We start from the raw sequence: 17,796 nt of genomic DNA, 5'->3' as shown, positions 1-17,796 counted from the left end.
TTCTCAAACACAAATGCATCAACAATCTTATCCGACACTGCTCTGTATAGCCAAAATGCTATCAAAATGTGTTATCATGTAGTGAAGACTTCTACAATAAGTACCTGGGTAGGGGCATATGTACTTTTAGATATATTATAAGTACTTTATAGGAATACGAGGAAGCCCAGTGATTCGAATACACAATAAACATACCATTTCCCAGCCCTCTAGTCTGATTATGAGCGAAAATATACAAACTTAGACCAGCGAAAAGTCGCCCATGCGGGAGGCCAATCATATTTGGTAATACAACCTTGGAATCCAAGAGCTTCCAGGCTCGATCTGCGCTTCTTTCTCCGAACTGCTACCAAAGATTTTGTGCTTCCTTAAAATCCCCATCTCATTGATCAAAATTAGTCTCATACGATTTAATTGATCTAAAACCCAATCCTATACAGACAATTGACCCCTCATATGGATAATGCCGCTGAGCACAGCAACGGCTCTTCAGCCGGTGCTGAACCCTTGAGACCTGCAGAACCCAACCTTTCGTCGCCTTTACTTGATATGGACTCCGATTACAACGATCAGACGCCCACAGGGCCCGTCCTCGAACCCCCATTGGCTTCGACTAAGCCTACGTCACACACAAAATCGACACAAAATCAATCAGGAAAAGCCGATTCGGGCTTTGATCCTCGCTCCGGCAGTCGGATGGGACAATCTACACGCCCCTTAAGCCATGCACCTAGAAGGTTCAGTGGAAGCACAGCTGCCAGTACCGCTGCAAGCTCGATCTATGAGGCGGAATCTGGCTCCCTCAAGCCATGGAGGATCGGAGTCTGTGCCTTGGATGTGAAAGCACGTAGCAAACCGAGCCAGAATATATTGACTCGACTGCAATCGAAAGGCGAATTTGAGGTGATTGTTTTTGGAGACAAAGTTATCCTCGATGAAGCAGTCGAGAATTGGCCTGTGTGTGACTTCTTGCTCGCTTTCTTTTCCGATGGATTCCCCCTGGACAAAGCCATTGCGTATGCTAAGCTTCGAAAACCGCTATGTGTTAATGACCTGCCTATGCAAAAGGTCCTGTGGGATCGGCGGCTCTGCCTGATGATTCTGGATCACATGGGTGTTCCCACCCCGAAGCGGATAGAGGTCAACCGCGATGGCGGTCCGGTTCTAGAATCGCCAGAGCTGGCCCAGCATATCTATCACCTGACTGGGGTCAAGCTCGAAGGCCCAGAGAACGGAATTGGTGGTGGTGCTCCTCTGACTCAGAACGTCTCAATGTCCGAGGATGGCGAGGCCTTGATTGTTGATGGCAAAGTGTTCAAAAAGCCCTTTGTTGAAAAGCCTGTCAATGGCGAGGACCACAACATTCACATCTATTTCCCCAACGATGAACATTACGGCGGAGGTGGAAGAAGACTATTCCGAAAGGTCGGCAACAAAAGTTCGGAATATGATCCCAATCTCACTGTTCCAAGATCCATCACCGAGAAGGACGCTAGTTATCTATACGAGCAGTTCCTCAGGGTTGACAATGCGGAAGATGTCAAAGCCTACACCGTTGGGCCAAACTTTTGTCACGCAGAGACGCGCAAGTCTCCCGTCGTCGACGGTCTCGTTCGGCGCAATACCCACGGGAAGGAAATACGATACATCACAAAACTTGGCAAGGAGGAGGCAATAATCGCATCGAAGATTTCAAATGGATTTGGTCAAAGAATCTGTGGCTTTGACATGCTCCGCGTGGGAGATAAAAGCTATGTCATTGACGTCAACGGCTGGAGCTTCGTCAAGGACAACAATGATTATTACGATAAGTGTGCCAACATCCTCAGGGATATTTTCCTAGAAGAAAGACGCAAATGCGAAGGGATATCGGAATCCTCCGAGCCGCCATCACCGGATTTAGGCTCATCCAGAAGGAGCACGGCAGGATCTCATCGCCAAGCTCTAAAGACATTGCTGAAGTCTCCTAGCAACTCCAGGCTTTACGGCCAAACCCAGAAACCCACCGAGGTTTCAGAGTCACGTCGTCCATCACTGGCGTCATCTGGGGTAGAGAGTGCTGATATTGGCGCTGCTCTCAGCAAGCTGAATTCCCGGGAAGGCTACTCCTCTAATCATGGTCCCTCGAACACAAAATCGCCGGCTCTTTCGGTACAGCACGCCAATGACGAAGCCCTTCCGCCTCTTCCTGCTTCTAAACACTCTTGGAAGCTGAAGGGCATGGTGGCAGTGATTCGACACGCAGATCGGACCCCAAAGCAAAAGTTCAAGTTCACTTTCCACAGCCAACCTTTCGTTGACTTGCTGAAAGGGCACCAGAATGAGATAGTGATTAAGGGGGAAACCGCATTGGCCAGTGTTTCTGATGCCGTCAAGGTGGCTATGGAGAAGGGCTTAGAAGACAAGGAGAAGCTCAAGTTGCTCCGCGCATCTTTAGACAAAAAGGGAGGTTGGCCTGGTACCAAAGTGCAGATCAAGCCAATGTTCCGGAAACGAAAGCCAGAAGAAATGGGAGAACCTCCAGTGAGAGCTTCAACTCCATTGTCAAAGGGCAAGCTCTATGGAGAGTCCACTACAACTGTGCCCAAAGAAGGGGAGGGACTCACTCCAGAGAACGAGGATTTACGTAGATCACAGTCACGAAGTGATTCTATCTCAGGTGCGACTTTTTCTCGGTTCTCTGCCGCCGAGAACGATTTGATCCTGGACAAACTGCAGCTTGTGATCAAGTGGGGTGGCGAGCCCACACATGCCGCGCGTTATCAATCGCAGGATCTTGGACTGAACATGCGGGATGATCTCAAGCTGATGAACAAGGAAGCGTTGAATAACGTTCGTATATTCACCAGCTCAGAACGTAGAGTGAGCACTAGTGGTAAGTCATTTCCCTTGCCATGATCTGGATCAAGCTAATAATATTCTCACAGCACAAATATGGGCATGCTCCTTTTTGGATCAGAAGGATATCCCTGAAGGCTTGATTCAAGTTCGGAAAGATTTGCTTGATGACTCAAATGCCGCCAAGGATGTCATGGACAAAGTCAAGAAGAAGCTGAAATTGCTTTTGCGAGAAGGGTCTGCACCTTCACAATTTGCTTGGCCCAAGGACAAAAATATCCCAGAGCCTTCGGTTGTCCTTGCTAGGGTAGTTGAACTGATGAAGTTCCACCGGAGTGTCATGCGACACAACTTTGAGAAACTCGACAGCTCATCGCAAATCTTCCCGACTCCACCCAATGACCCTGAAACAACCTCCGTGGATCGAGTGGATTCCCCTGATATATCCACCGTACAGGGCCGCTGGTGCGCGGGCGAAGATCCTCGACTCTTTAAGGAGCGGTGGGAAAAGCTCTTTGCGGAGTTCTGTGACACCGAGAAGGTCGACCCGAGCAAGCTTTCCGAGCTATACGACAGTATGAAATTCGATGCACTCCACAATAGACCGTTTTTGGAATGGGTCTTCATGCCACAGGACAGTACCCGTGACTACGATGAAGAACAGAGAAGCAATAGCGTAACAAAGCCAGACGCAAGCGCAGAGGGGAAACTTGACCAGGAAGCCGGGAACGACAAATCCGAGGATCGCACCGAAAGCCAGACGTTTGCTCATCGCTTTGGTTTGAAGAAACGCGTCCTTGCCCCCGAGTCACTGCCGCACCTTCGGGCACTAGATGATTCATACGATCATTACTTCAAGCTTTTCCCTGGCTCCCAATCCACCAAGTCCAAGATGGATGAGCGGCTTTCGAAGCTCCGGGAACTATACAAGCTAGCCAAGGTTTTGTTCGACTACGTGACTCCCCAGGAATATGGAATCACCGACAGCGAGAAACTCGAGATTGGCCTTCTAACATCTCTTCCCCTCCTTCAGGAAATTGTTCGAGATCTAGAAGAGGTGCAAGCTTCGCAGGATGCCAAATCCTTCTTCTACTTCACCAAGGAATCTCATATCTACACTCTCTTGAACTGCATCTTGGAAGGTGGAATCCAAACTAAGATTGCTAGGAGTGCCATCCCAGAACTCGATTATCTCTCTCAGATTTGCTTTGAGCTGTACGAAGCTCGGGACAGTGAATCGGACTCTTACTCTTACTCCATCCGCATATCAGTCAGCCCTGGTTGTCATGCCTTCGACCCGCTTGACGTGCAACTCGATTCCAGGCATTCCATCGGCTGCACCCCGCGCCGAAGCCTGACAGCCCACCAGGATTGGAAGGAGGTGATTGAGACGTTGAAAGCGAAATTCAACACGTAAGTTGTATGCTACCTTAACCCCCTGAATTGTTACTGACCACTGCATGCAGTGTGGAACTACCCAAGACCTTCATTGCGGTAAACCTCAGTGACAAGCATAGCTCTCATGAGACTTCACCGACACCCTCACGTGGTATTTCCCCAACTCAGGACTGAGGTCGATATCTCGGGGAACATTGTATTTGTGATGGCCTTATTTTTGCTTTATTTCGTGATTGGCATATTTGGATTTCATTGATTCTTGTGTACCTCTGTCTTGTCGAGGCTGTATTATGTATCTAGTAGAACAATGTAGCAAGAAGAATACTAGCAATCTCAAATTGATTACGTCCAACGTTGGACATCTACGTTTCTATATTCCAACGTGCATCCACATCGGACAAGCATTCCTACATTGTATACCAGACTGTCCCATCAGTCGCCCATACCTAGCTCATATATATAGAGTCATTGCTGGTAGTATAAGAGTTCAACCATCTTATTCCCTCACTGTACCTAATGGGAATCATTGATTTGGGTGTCTTGCCTATGTATATGTTGACAAATAATTGACCAAGTAGTTAAGCATTTCAATTTTTACAAAGCGACAGTCAGATAATACATAGTTACATAGTACTTTTCTGCTAGAAAGTCTGTCGTCTTTTTACCCAAGTAGTACGACATGGCTTAAAGTCCGGGTAAGCCGTCAACCCCGCCCTCTCAAGGAACTGTTGATTTCTCTCCCACTACACTACTACTCAGAGATATCAGAGATGTCTGCTCCTTTCCCGGTCGATATAGTTGATCGCAACTTGAAATACACATCTCACGCAGGCGTTGAGTGTTTGATTGAGTTCAACGACATTCTCTGTGTGTTGTCCAATCATGTACCCACGTATAGTGTGCTGTTCTTTCAGAAAACCGAACTGGACGGCGACAAGCCTGAGAACTTCTCCTTGAGAAAGATCGATATCGAGTCCCTGCCTGCAGAACTATCTCCTTTTGTGACCAAGATCCCAAGCCACCTTCGACATGAAGATACACCTGTCATCCAGGTTGTGGTATCGACTGGATCAGGAACCGGGAATGCCAAGACAGTCTTTCAAGATGTTGTACAGCCGCTTCTTGAATATATTGGTCTAGAGAATTACGGGCTCTACGAAACAAAGTCGGCCGAAACCATCGTCGAGCTTGCACGCTCGAAATTCTTGGAGCGGGCTCATAATGGCGTCCCTCAGACTATCATCCTTCTTTCTGGCGACGGGGCCCTCATCGACATTCTCGAGATTTTCTACAAATCCAAGACATCGATTGGTGTATCACCCAATATTGTGTTGATTCCTTGCGGGACAGGGAATGCCATGGCAAGTTCCATTGGATTACGATCTGGCCCGGTGCCGGGTCTTTCAACACTACTTCGAGGCAGTCCATCTTCTATACCGGTCTTTGCTGCCAAATTCTCACTTGGCAGTCGGATGGTCATCGATGAAGGTCGTCATCGAGCCGATATCGACACCGATGTTAATCACACATTATACGGAGCCGTTGTTGCGAGCTGGGGACTCCATGCTGCATTAGTCGCCGACAGCGACACGTCCGAGTATCGCAAATTTGGAGCCGATCGGTTCAAGATGGCCGCAAATGAGCTACTTCATCCCTCAGACGGTACTCCACCTCACCAATTCAAAGGCAAAATCACATTAACCACCTTGAATGGTCCGAACGAGACACGCCAACAAGCAGTGGAAGGGCTTGAGCACATGTATGCACTTACTGCACTCGTCCCACGGCTTGAGAAGGACTTCTTGATCTCCCCGGACTCAGTGGCCCTGGATGGACGGATGAAATTTATCCGCTTCGGTCCTATGCCGGCGGAAGATGCAATGCAGTTGATGATCCTAGCCTACCAGGGCGGTCAACATGTGAAGGAAGACACGGTCACCTATGCCGATGTTGAACAGGTTCGAATCGATTTTCAAGAAGAGGAGGAGAGGTGGCGACGCGTATGCATTGATGGAAAGATCGTCGCTGTCGAAAGGAACGGTTGGATGGAAATTTCTAAAGAACCCAGGCGTTTGCTGAACTTGATTAATTAGGCGGAGGTTCATTCAGTTGCGATAGAAACCATGTATTAGCCTAGAACTAAAGAGAGCATTGTATATGGCTATAAACAAGGCCTATGAGTTGTCGATCCTTAAAAGGAATGTGATCATGTGTTTTCCGCCGTCTCCGAGATTGGACCCCGTAAACCACCACACTCCACCCATCCCAGCATATGGGGTGCTCCAGCAAATGATATCGTTGTCTCGCTAGACTCTCTTATCTAGCGCCTTGGAATTTGCTTGATTATAATGGAACTGCCCATTAGATTCGATGCTGATCACTGCGCGCACCTATTCGGCCTCCCAGACCCCAGACCAAGGTGCAGCACAGCCTAGCAATCAAAGGTCGCGTTTTCATACCCTCTCCGGCTGGGAAACAATTCCGGTGGATACAAAGGAACCGACCGACATGTTGTTAATCCATCAAGTTGGTAGTGTCCGTGTTGGGGAAGTCGTTAGGTGAGTCGTTCTTGCTTCTCCAGTCCGAAGTCCTTCTGGATTGCTAATAGTAAACCGACCATCAGATACACGATTACGTACACTCCGGCGGCCGACCCGATCCTGCCCATCCCTTCAAATCTCTACGTGAGGGTGAAGAACACATCTGCCATCCCACTGCGCGCCGCATACCTCCATGGCCCGTACACGCTATACGCCGCGTGCTATCCCACAAAGTTCGACCCCAACACCAAATATGAGCGACAGGATCTGGAGGGTACACCGCAGTTTGAGCCCTACCTTAAGGCCGGAGGTGGTTGGGACGCCGTCATCAAGGTGCCGGCTAACCTCCAGGAAGCACACGACTTTGGCTCTCCGGGTCAAGGTGGACCGGCAAGTGGACATAGCGTTAGCTGGATTGTTGAGATTCAATCGCAGGTGATATTCTCAAGTAGTGCAGCGGTGCATTTTGAGCTTCTTGTGGGTCGTGATGAAAAGTCGCTGGCATATTCCTCGGGCGGTACATGGAGTAGTGGAAATAGCTCTCCAGGGCCTCCGGCAAAGTTACAAGACCATTGGCTGCCTGGAACTAGAGGTAGTCAGGTGCTTGCCTCGAAAGGCGTGTACTCAAAATCAATCGCTCTTCAAGTTGACGATACAACTAGTCTATGGAGCAGTCCGCCATTCCCCTCAGCGAAGCCTGCTTCCAAAAGCGTTGAACGGAAGAGTCATGACTCGCAACCCGTGTGTGATAATCCAGTACCGGAGGAGTCTACGGAAGCTCCGATGAAAAGCGCCAAAAAGAAGAAGGTGCATCTCGTGTTACTGACACATGGGTTGCACAGCAACCTCGGTGCAGACATGCTCTATTTGAAGGAGAGCATTGACACAGGCATGAGAAATTCCAAGAAGAAAAAACGTCAAGCCAGAGATCCCCATGCTAGCCCTGTTGTAGACCGAGAAAACCCGACAAGGTATGGAATTCCTTTCTGAACGTTTAGGTGTCTCAAAATTCTAATCCCGAATTTTCTCAGCAGTAAATCCAGTCATACTGAAGAGCAAAATAGCCAGTCTGGTGATAACTCCGACGATGACGATGAAGAGCAAGTCATTGTTAGAGGGTTCTCTGGCAATGCTGTTCGGACTGAGCGTGGGATTCAATACCTCGGCAAACGGCTGGCCAAATATGTCCTGCTTCTCACATATCCCGATCAACCCTATTTCCCTCTCAGAGGCTCAAAGCCGAGCCCATTTGCCCGGCCTTTTAGTGCTCGCAAGGAGCGAGCTGAACCATTTTCTCATTCGGCTGAATCAACCCCTCAAGAAAATGCCCATGAATTTCAAGATGAAGACCATGCTTACCAGATTACAAGCATTAGTTTCATTGCCCATTCTCTTGGCGGGCTGATTCAGACATATGCAATCGCATATATCCAGAAGCACTCGCCTCAGTTCTTTGAGCAAATCAGACCCGTTAACTTTATTGCCCTTGCAACCCCTTTTCTTGGTCTCAGCAATGAGAATCCAATGTATGTTCGATTTGCATTGGATCTAGGTCTAGTTGGTCGTACCGGCCAAGATCTCGGGTTGAGTTGGACGGCACCGAAAGTTCGAAGTGGCTGGGGTGCCATTATTGCTGGAAGAGGAGAGTCTGCAAAAGACCCCGGCCATTCAGATCCTGGCTCCAAGCCACTTCTTCGGATTCTTCCTTGTGGTCCTGCCTACGAGGTTCTTAAGAAATTCCAGCACCGCACAGTCTATTCGAATGTGGTGAATGATGGGATTGTTCCTTTGCGGACGTCTTCTCTTTTGTTCTTGGACTGGAAAGGTTTGGATCGAGTTGAAAAAGCGAGGAGGGACAATGGACTTGTTGGAACCATGGCCGAATGGGGGTGGGCAGAGTTGACAGGCGCCAACTCGAAATCCCCGCGACTTGCTCGCCACGATGGAGAGTTGCCTTTGAATCTCCCAATGGAGGCCGGTCATCATCATGCATATTCTGCGACCAAGGTTCCCCCAAGGCCCAAAGACGATGTCTCTGACGAAGATACAATCTCCCCGAGGCCGGCACAATTCCTGGCACCATCCAGTCATGTGTCCAGCAACAAAGTTTCAGAGGAAGGTGTTCTGAAAGAAAACATCCCTGGAAATACCTCTCACAGTCCCATGGACAGCTTTTTTTCTCTGTTTCGCCCAACTCAGAACAAGAATCCCCCCAATAGCAAGAATGCTAGAATTTATAAGCGTAGCCAGACCCTGAGCACTTTTGAGACTGGCGACAGCGATAGCACAATGCCCATTAATCATGACCATGACCACGAAGGAATGCACACCCCTCCAAAGACAACATTTTTCGAGTGTGCTGGAGACTTGTTGATGCCGCCTTTACCACCCGCGGAATTCATTTCAGACCCTGCCTCACGACCCCGGACAATCTTCCACGACCGCATCTACCACCCAGAGGATATACCACCCCCTTTACCGGTAAAACGACGCATATTGGCATTTGGTTCGCCACAGGGCAAGCAATCAAACTCTCAGAATCCGCCTGCAGATAAAGAAAGCGGCCTCAAGGTCGAAGAAAAAATCGCGAGAGCCTATCACCGTGATCTGACTTGGCGTAAGGTTCTTGTCCGACTTGAGCCTGATGCCCACAATAACATTATTGTGCGGCGCATGTTCACCAATGCCTATGGCTGGCCTGTTGTGAAGCACTTGGTTGATACACACTTCAGCCACACTCTCACTGCGGAAACCGACGATTCTCTGAAGCAAAATATGGAGATGGCCAAGTCTCCAAATGTTGGTCCGACTAGCTCTGGTGACGAGGTTGAAGGGCAGTCCGATCCTGTCGATCCAAAGTCAATAAGAGATACAGACAATTTGCCAAATGTATCCGATCTCCATATATCGAAAGATGGATCTTCTGGCCCAAGTGATATCTCAAGGGCCGAAGATGAATCGCACATAGGCACCCGTGACAGAAATCTTGTATCGAGTCAGGATTCAGCACGATGGACTGATCGTGAAGTTGTCGAGGATGACAGCGAGTCCGGCTTCGAAGTGAAGACCAACGCTGGTTTCCGTCACATATAGCGCCATTGGTTTCATTGTACATACAGTTTCCTTAGACATATACCCTGTATTTATGAGAATGTTACATTTGAATTATGACCTCTACTGTCTGTCGTATTCAACTAGTCTGAGAGGATTATGGGCGGGCGATCAATACTTCAATTTACCTTGAACATGGCTCCAAAACTCCTCCACGATCTCCTTTTGTCCAGTTCCGCCTGGAGAACCTCGGACAGCAAGATACTTCCGCCCGTCAAGACGAGCTTCCCAAACCCCGGGGTTTCCATCCGCCATAATGCCGCCGGCTTCAGAGAGGATAACCCACCCGGCGCAGACATCCCAGGACCAACATCCACCCTCCCAATACAGATCCAGCGTGCCCTCAGCCACAGCACATAAATTCAACGCGGCCGAGCCTAAACTCCGCATTGCGCGCACCATAGCCCCACCATTTTCCTTGGACTTACCCAGCTTCTCATACGTCCGAATCTTAGTCTCCCAATTGTTCCCGCTGCGATCTGCGCCCCATTCAATGGCAACGAGAGCATTAGCTAGTCCAGACAGGGGCTCGACATGGTCGCCTTTCAGCGGCAAGCGAGTTTCACGATTGAGGAAAGCGCCCTGGCCTCGAATAGCGGAGTAAAGGGCCTTGGTGGAGGGGTTATACACCACCCCCACCGCGGGAATGCGTCCAACAGCGAACCCGAGCGAAACACAGGCAAATGGAAAACCATGCACGAAGTTCGTCGTTCCATCGATGGGGTCCACGACGAACGTAGGCGCATCGGTCAATGGGCGTGCCGGGTCATACGTTTCCTCGCCGTGGAATCTGAGAGAATACACACCATCAGAAGCATGCTAGCAGCCACGAAGAGAAAACACATACTCGTAATGTGGGTATTTCTCCCGCAGTGAGGTCGAGATCATGTTTTCGACGGCGCGGTCATATTCCGTGACGAGGTCAGCACCTAGAGATATCAGCTGTTTTCCTTTTTCGGTTGTTTGTATGGACACGGACTATTCAGTTTGGATCCTGTGCCGGTGATTTCTGGGAGTGCATTGTTGATGATGTCCCCGGCCTTGAAGGCCAATGAGACTAGGAAATCATGGATCTCGTTGAGGTTTGGGTTCTCCATTATGCAATTGAGATATTGAGATGGCATACATCATACGTAGCTCTTTCCTCTGCCACTTCTTGGCTTTCCCTTTCCGTTTTAGGTGTCTAGCCCTTGCCGCTTTTTGCTCACTGAGTAATTCCTAGCACGCCCCGGACCTGAGCGCCGAGTACGGAATATTATATAAGCACACCGCTTCTATGCCGACGTAGCTATGACAAGCCTGGCGTGTATGCGCTTATAGAAAGAAACAACCGAAGGGGATTTTTGCGAAATAGAATTGTGTCCTGACCATTTTGGCGAACTTCACCAGTATAAGGATGTCATGACTCATATATGCCTTCTCTTCATCCGACTCCCGATGCTTCTGTCTTTCCTTTCTCATGCTCTCCGCCTGTTCAGTCAATTTGGAAGCCTCATCAAAGTTCCCTTTTTGTCCTGCTAGGGTAGAGCTTGTTTGTTATATTCCTTCGAGGCCTGAAGGAACGCAGTTGGGGGCTGCCTTTCCGAGATCGAATCTTCAAAGGCACTCACGAAGGCAACAAGAAGGTCCTCACGATGAGCAGAACTAATCACCTGCAGCCCAATAGGTCGACTTTTGTAGTCGATAGATGAAATAGGTACCGCGGCAATTGGGTAGCCTACGATTATTAATTGGCGATTCATTCAACAGAGTTGGACGTAGTCAGGAAGAACATCGTACCTTTGGCCGAGGCATATTGAGTCAAAAAGCAATCTCCGGGGGCGACAATAATGTCGATTTCATTATTCTGTAAAGCTGCGTCGAGGTTTGAACCGACGGCCAAATAGTGCTCACGGAGCGTCTCAATCTGGTCGGGGGACAGCTTCGTGTTTAGTGCTTCGATCAACACATCCTGACTCGGATATTCTGTTACAATTAGAGACTATCTATGAGTTGCCTGGTGGGAGATTACCGGTGGGGAGTGCTTGTGCTGCGTGCTCTTGATTCCACTCCACAAGTTCCGCTAAGCTCTTCGCGGGAGATCCTGGCAGTTCGCTGAGGTAGTCGTTGAGAACATCAACCAATTCAATATATGCGTCTATTAGCACCAATAGCCCGTAAAGTCATAGAAAGACATACCCCAGATGGTGTAGATGGAATGTTTCCCGTTCAGCATGAATTCCGAAACAGGGGGGAGGTCGACGTTCTCATGAAAGACACTGGCCAAGCCATCACGAATCTTGGAGTACGTGTCCAGACCAACGCGGTTCTGCATAATTCTGTTAGATATAGAGCCCATAGATACTTGGCAAATTCTTTACCATTTGCTCTGTAGCTTCGGGCACAGGTTTGACTAAGAAGGTTGGGTAATTCCAAACTTCTGGATCAAGCGTACCAATCCTGAATATCTTTCCATGATCCTTAGTGGCGGAGGATGCATAACCGCCTTGTGGGATTGTTGTCTTGCCTGGCTCAACGAGAGCCGTCAAGAGGTCTGCTACATCTCGGACACTCCTACCCATAGGGCCAATGGTGTCAAAAGTCTTTGAGCACGGGACTGTACCATTCACTGAAACAATTCCAGTAGTCGGTCGAATTGAATACAGAGACGCTCTAACCGCTGGGGCGGTAATGGAGGCATCGGTATCGGCTCCAACTCCAATAGCAGCAAGACCAGCACTGATGGCGATGGAAACTCCCGAGGACGAGCCGCCGGGTACCTATGTGCTATTAATTAGCAATTTCCCCGATATAGGGACGAGTAATAGGAACATACAGTATGCCCTCCAATCGAATCGGTTGGATCGAATCCCCCAGGAATATAGGGAGACTGTCCTTGGCCATCAACTGCAGACCAACCGCATGGGAGACCGTTTTCTCTTATAAAAATGTTAGACAAAAAGGAACATGAAGAGAGCCCGTCGCTGGAATTTTACTTTCGATAGCTTAGCTCCTAAATAAGCATTAGCTATGCCGTTCTGGATTTTCCGTTGCATCTACCTGGGTACCCACTGATATAGTTGTCTTTCCCAAAATAACCGCTCCAGCAGCAAGCAGCTAATAATAATTATTAGTCTTGAACCCTCAAAATAGCTAGTGATGGGGCGAATAGATTACCTTGTCGATAACCTCCGCATTTTTTGTGGGCTTTGTATTCAGGAGCGCCACTGCTCCTGCGGATTTCCTCATCTCCAGGCTTGGCCCAGTGTCGAAGGTATCCTGATTGTGTCAGCCAAATGAGAGGACTAAGAGCTGACCAAAAATACAAGCCATACCTTGATCAAAACAGGAATTCCATGAAGCGGGCCTAAGAATTCACCGGATTCCCTCTTGGCGTCCAATTCCTGAGCCCATCCAGCGCACCTGGCGCATATACAGAGACCGCACGAAGGTACCCATTGTGCTCCTCAATCTGTCGAACATACTCCTCAACCAGATCGGTACTCTTCAGGGTTCCGGCAATCATCATCTGCTGCAAATCATAGGCCGTCGCGGTGAGAGTATTGAATAGAGGTGGGCCCCGCCGATGGAGAACCACGCCTCGTGGGGGGGGGGGGGGGGGGGTGTTTTTCGGCTTCCAAGCGTTGGGATATCCTGGGTTGGGCATCGCTTTGAAGATGAATGTTCTATGTTTGATATATTATATGGGACTAGAGAGAAGATGATCAGGAAAATGGCTCGACAACTTGGTAATCTGGAGGTCGAGAATACCATCTTTGTTGGTGGCACCTGCCAAGCAAGCGTTGCATTCGTACAAGGACTGAAAGTTAAGACAGATAGGTAACTAGTGGTAATTTTCGTCCTGCACCTCTAGTCTTACTCTAGTTTCCTGAATACGGGCCTGACGTGTTCCGTCCACTAAATCGAACGAACCACACAGTGGGAGGCAGCCTGTTGATATAGCTGACCATTTGCAAATGTTGCAAACCTCAAACCTACTCGCTTAACGAGCAAACGATCTATGAAGCAAAGAAATAACAAATGCAAATAGGAAGCGAGCAAGCAGACGATCAAGCAGGCAAACAGATAGTCACCAATCGGTAGAGATTAGTAGTAGACAATCATGCAGATGGTAACAATTAGGTCACTAGTTCGAGGTAATAACTATCTCCTGCTAGTATTTACTAGTACCCGGTTACGAAGGGGCATAGCAATATAGCACATTATACTCGGAGTATCGGAATATATATCAATCCATGAAAGCCCGGGGGCATATAACTCCTCCTTCCCTCTCTAGTGCAACGCAGTCATTCATACATTCAATAAAATCCCTAATACGCCACCCTTCTACCTTACCCACGATAACAACACCAGCCGCCCAAGCCCAACAAATCACCGGGGACCGAGATGAGTTACAAGTGCTGCAGCACCGGTCCCGCCGCAGCACCAGGCTCTTGGTTCGGTACCGCAGTGCTGCGGCGGGAGTGCTGCAGCACTGTAAACAGTACCAACACGGCTAAGCTCGTGACCTGCATAAATTGCTTTGACTTCTGTTAAGAAACAAGGCCGGGGGTGTTATTTCGATTAGTCATTTTACCGCTGAAACATGTGACTTTGACGAGTTATGCGCTTGCTTATTAATTATGTCTGACCAGATTGTCAAATTCGGACCTTTGTTATTTAGTTATACGTGAAATGTATTAGTTTCTATTGATTAATGTTGTAGTATTGAATCAACCTCTAGTGCATGATACGGAGGTCCGTAGCCTATCACTAGAAGTAGGTGGATAGAGTCTTTTGAGTTCTGTTAACCCGGGATTATTCTGTTACCTCGCATTTATGACACGAACTTTAGGAAGGTCCAAGGGGAAACTGGATAAATACGCGATTAAACCCGGGGTATACCGCTGGTGGGAAGGGTGTGCCGTATAGTGCATGCTAGCGCTGGTTCAAATACGATCAGTTCTCTCTCTCCGACATCACATCAAATTAGCAATACCCGACAGAAAATATGTCTTCCCGGAACATCAAGTCAATGTTATAAGACATGGTGAATGAAAATCAGACCACCCTAAGCCCAAGGCATACACAACGTCATCACTCTCATCACCATCATGAAGATACCGAAGCAGGCCCCCAAAGACAGGCCCTCAGGCGAACGGCCCAGGAGACCATCGGCGTTCTCCCAGTTCTCCTGAACCGCCTCAACTCCACCAATCAGGCCCATAAATCTAAGAAATTATCGTCAAATTCGGTCAGACGCTTACACCCCAGCGACTGCCCCCGCTTCCCATCACCCGCGACGATCAAAGTCATCAACGACGATACCCTCAACGTGGCCGTCAGACTATTTGAGTCCGCACGGACACATCGTCTCGACCCAAGCCTGAACCCCCGCCCAATAATCATTAACTTCGCCAGCTATCGAAAACCAGGCGGGGGCTGGCTAAATGGCGCGATGGCACAAGAGGAATCCATCTGCTACCGCAGCTCACTGGCGCTCAGCCTCCAAAGCAGGGATTACCCGCTCGCTCTGGACGAGTCCATCTACAGCCCCTACGTCCTGGTCATGCGGAGTGACCTAGCCTCCGGACACAATTTGTTAGAGTCTCCCACTACTCCGCCAGAGGATCTTCCCGTTGTCAGCGGGATTACGATCGCCGCTCTCTATCGACCTGTACTCCGGACAGTGGTGCTGAAGGATTCTCAGAAAGAGCGACGTGGCCATAGCCCACGCGCACACCACAGCTCACGTCACTGCTCGACTTCACCCTCGCCCTCCCGTCGGCGTACCCAAGAAGTCTTCGCGCGCGACAGACACCGCAGGCTTACCAAATCCAAGATGAGGCAAGCACTGCGTATTGCGGCATTCAATGGGCATGGGATGCTAGTCCTCGGGGCTTTGGGCTGTGGGGTCTATGCGAATCCCCCTGCTGAGGTTGCGCACTGCTGGCTCGAGGTTCTGAGGGAGACTGAGTTTTGTGGAAACTGGTGGCGTGAGGTGTGCTTTGCTGTCTATGACCCGAAGAACGAAGGCAACTTTGCGACCTTTGAACGGGTGTTATCTGGGAAGAAGGTTTAGTTTCGCTTTTTCATTTTTTATTGTTATGCTTTTTTGTATTGTCCAGCTCCGTACAGAGTAATATATTCATTTATACTTTACATCACGGAAATATGCCGCTCATCAGGTTGTTGCAAAGGTTGCCTTTGAAGGCAACCTGCGCAATGATCTGGCAACATCTTGTTCAATACACACCCGGGCAAAGCGTCAATGTTACCGCGGGTGGTGATTGGTGGATTATATTGTAGGCTAAGGATGAGGCTCTGTGGCTGTACTCCACCGGGTGACGGTAGGTACATATTCACCCGTCCGGCAGGGAGACGTTATTTTTGCATTAATACATATGCAGCAGCATGTAATTCATACCGGATCTTAGGCTGCGGATGCGAGTTCTTGGTCGGGTGCCGCCGCTTTATGAGGGTCCTCAGGGTCGTGTATGTGTCCCATGTTGGATGTTGTGTCGGAGTTAACGGACTTAGCCGGCCAGTGCGTTGCGGGCCTACGTTGGTCCCAGTGCGACCCGACCGAGAAATAGAAATTCACTCTCTGTCGTCAGTTTTCTGTCATCGATCCTGCTCCTGCCTTATCGACACTCAAAAGACACGACTTCCTACTTTGAACAAGAGGGAACGACTACGCTTATCGCGACGTAAGGTATGCAGCCTTTCACCTACTAATATTTTGACACAATCACTGATACCAGCTCATCATGGCTAGTTTTAAATGGCCCTACTCTGAATGCAGTCAAGCAGTAGCTGCTGTTGAAACCAAACGTGTTCGCCTTCAGGCTGAAGAGGAAGAAGAGTAAGTACATATCAAACAAGCATCTATAATCTTACAGAGAACTTATGAATCTTGTTCTTTAGGTCAACTATGGGTACCGAAGAAAGAACACTGCACCCGAGAGAACTTCTCCGCCAGCTTTCCGAGTCAATGAATGGCAGACATGATGAACTTTCCGTGACCCTCCCCGCGCACAGTACCTGGAGGTCCGCTATCCAAGCTGTGGTAGCAGCCCTAGACGACGTCGACGAATCCTTTCTTGTAATGCCGCGCAGATGCGGTAACCGCCGAGCTATTCGTGAGATGGCACTGCAGGCAGGCACGGAGGTGAACTTCAAAGGACTCCCAATCCGAACAAATGTTGACCTGGGGACGGTGTCACCCCGACCACCTCGTAGCGAATCGGTTCGCGAGCGTCTGCGTGAGATTGCCAAGGATGCTGCCAAAATGGAATGGCGAGATCCTTATGTATCGCTCCATGCCGGATTAGGAGACTCATGCCTCCCTTTGATTCGCGCAAATATCACCTTGAAAGGGATCGATGGCAACGAGCAAGATCTGACATGCGAGCTTGAAGAGGTAGATATGGTGTTCGACACAGGTGCACATCGGACCCTTATCACTGAAGAGCTACTCTCCCCCGCCTTTCGAGAATACTTGCGGGACCCTATCCACGACTCATATCGCTCGCCTGACGGTATAGCTGTGCAGGTTGATTCTAGTCTGGCTTTGTCAAATTCCTGTACTAGCATTGACGCCGTTGCGCTTATTCTGCCTAAGGCCAAGATGCCCAACCAGCTAGTTGGGATTTTATTCGGCCAAATTTCCTGTATTGATCGACTTAGCCTTCGGGCTATTCCTCGGCATGTACTTCTCGCCAGGGGAGAGGAGGTCTCAGATCAACTCTGGGGAGACATTTTAGTCGAGGAATATGCCAATCTGGACGGCGAGCTTGTCTCAATTTGAAATTCTTTAGTTGGATGGTGTTTGCTTGAACCGATGTATCGGTGCGAAGAGTGGCTTATTTTTACTCCTGTTTATTACTTGCTGCTACCACCTCGCTTGGCTACATTTTTTCTGTCTCAG

General features: G+C 49.1%; 7 protein-coding genes across 7 annotated transcripts; 5 read left to right on the top strand and 2 right to left on the bottom strand.

The window, feature by feature from the left end:
- Positions 1–456: 456 nt before the first annotated feature.
- N7518_006332 (inositol polyphosphate kinase VIP1) lies at positions 457–4,410 on the top strand (the record flags this gene model as incomplete). The annotated part of the gene is made up of 3 exons (XM_057187259.1): positions 457–2,875; positions 2,928–4,251; positions 4,305–4,410. The coding sequence occupies 3 exons, from the start codon at positions 457–459 to the stop codon at positions 4,408–4,410; spliced, it is 3,849 nt and encodes a 1,282-aa protein (XP_057038962.1).
- Positions 4,411–5,006: 596 nt separating this feature from the next.
- Positions 5,007–6,329, top strand: N7518_006331 (diacylglycerol/lipid kinase family protein; the record flags this gene model as incomplete). The annotated part of the gene is made up of 1 exon (XM_057187258.1): positions 5,007–6,329. The coding sequence occupies one exon, from the start codon at positions 5,007–5,009 to the stop codon at positions 6,327–6,329; it is 1,323 nt and encodes a 440-aa protein (XP_057038961.1).
- Positions 6,330–6,606: 277 nt separating this feature from the next.
- Positions 6,607–9,869, top strand: N7518_006330 (lipase ROG1 family protein; the record flags this gene model as incomplete). Its single annotated transcript, XM_057187257.1, has 3 exons — positions 6,607–6,794; positions 6,860–7,747; positions 7,811–9,869. 3 exons carry the CDS (start codon positions 6,607–6,609, stop codon positions 9,867–9,869), a joined length of 3,135 nt encoding a protein of 1,044 aa, XP_057038960.1.
- A 129-nt stretch (positions 9,870–9,998) lies between these two features.
- Positions 9,999–10,984, bottom strand: N7518_006329 (inositol monophosphatase family protein; the record flags this gene model as incomplete). The annotated part of the gene is made up of 3 exons (XM_057187256.1): positions 9,999–10,677; positions 10,735–10,816; positions 10,867–10,984. 3 exons carry the CDS (start codon positions 10,982–10,984, stop codon positions 9,999–10,001), a joined length of 879 nt encoding a protein of 292 aa, XP_057038959.1.
- A 420-nt stretch (positions 10,985–11,404) lies between these two features.
- Positions 11,405–13,392, bottom strand: N7518_006328 (amidase signature enzyme; the record flags this gene model as incomplete). Its single annotated transcript, XM_057187255.1, has 11 exons — positions 11,405–11,604; positions 11,667–11,852; positions 11,899–12,024; positions 12,066–12,195; positions 12,248–12,646; positions 12,703–12,805; positions 12,863–12,879; positions 12,927–12,983; positions 13,044–13,145; positions 13,202–13,233; positions 13,290–13,392. 11 exons carry the CDS (start codon positions 13,390–13,392, stop codon positions 11,405–11,407), a joined length of 1,455 nt encoding a protein of 484 aa, XP_057038958.1.
- Positions 13,393–14,913: 1,521 nt separating this feature from the next.
- On the top strand, positions 14,914–15,948 carry N7518_006327 (uncharacterized protein; the record flags this gene model as incomplete). Its single annotated transcript, XM_057187254.1, has 1 exon — positions 14,914–15,948. The coding sequence occupies one exon, from the start codon at positions 14,914–14,916 to the stop codon at positions 15,946–15,948; it is 1,035 nt and encodes a 344-aa protein (XP_057038957.1).
- A 688-nt stretch (positions 15,949–16,636) lies between these two features.
- On the top strand, positions 16,637–17,676 carry N7518_006326 (uncharacterized protein; the record flags this gene model as incomplete). Its single annotated transcript, XM_057187253.1, has 2 exons — positions 16,637–16,731; positions 16,794–17,676. 2 exons carry the CDS (start codon positions 16,637–16,639, stop codon positions 17,674–17,676), a joined length of 978 nt encoding a protein of 325 aa, XP_057038956.1.
- Between the last annotated feature and the right edge of the window lie 120 nt (positions 17,677–17,796).

Source organism: Penicillium psychrosexuale, assembly GCF_028828465.1.
Source record: "Penicillium psychrosexuale strain IBT 29551 chromosome Unknown utg000004l, whole genome shotgun sequence".
Taxonomy (NCBI): Eukaryota; Fungi; Ascomycota; class Eurotiomycetes; order Eurotiales; family Aspergillaceae; genus Penicillium; species Penicillium psychrosexuale.
This window is presented reverse-complemented; position numbering and strand designations above follow the sequence as displayed.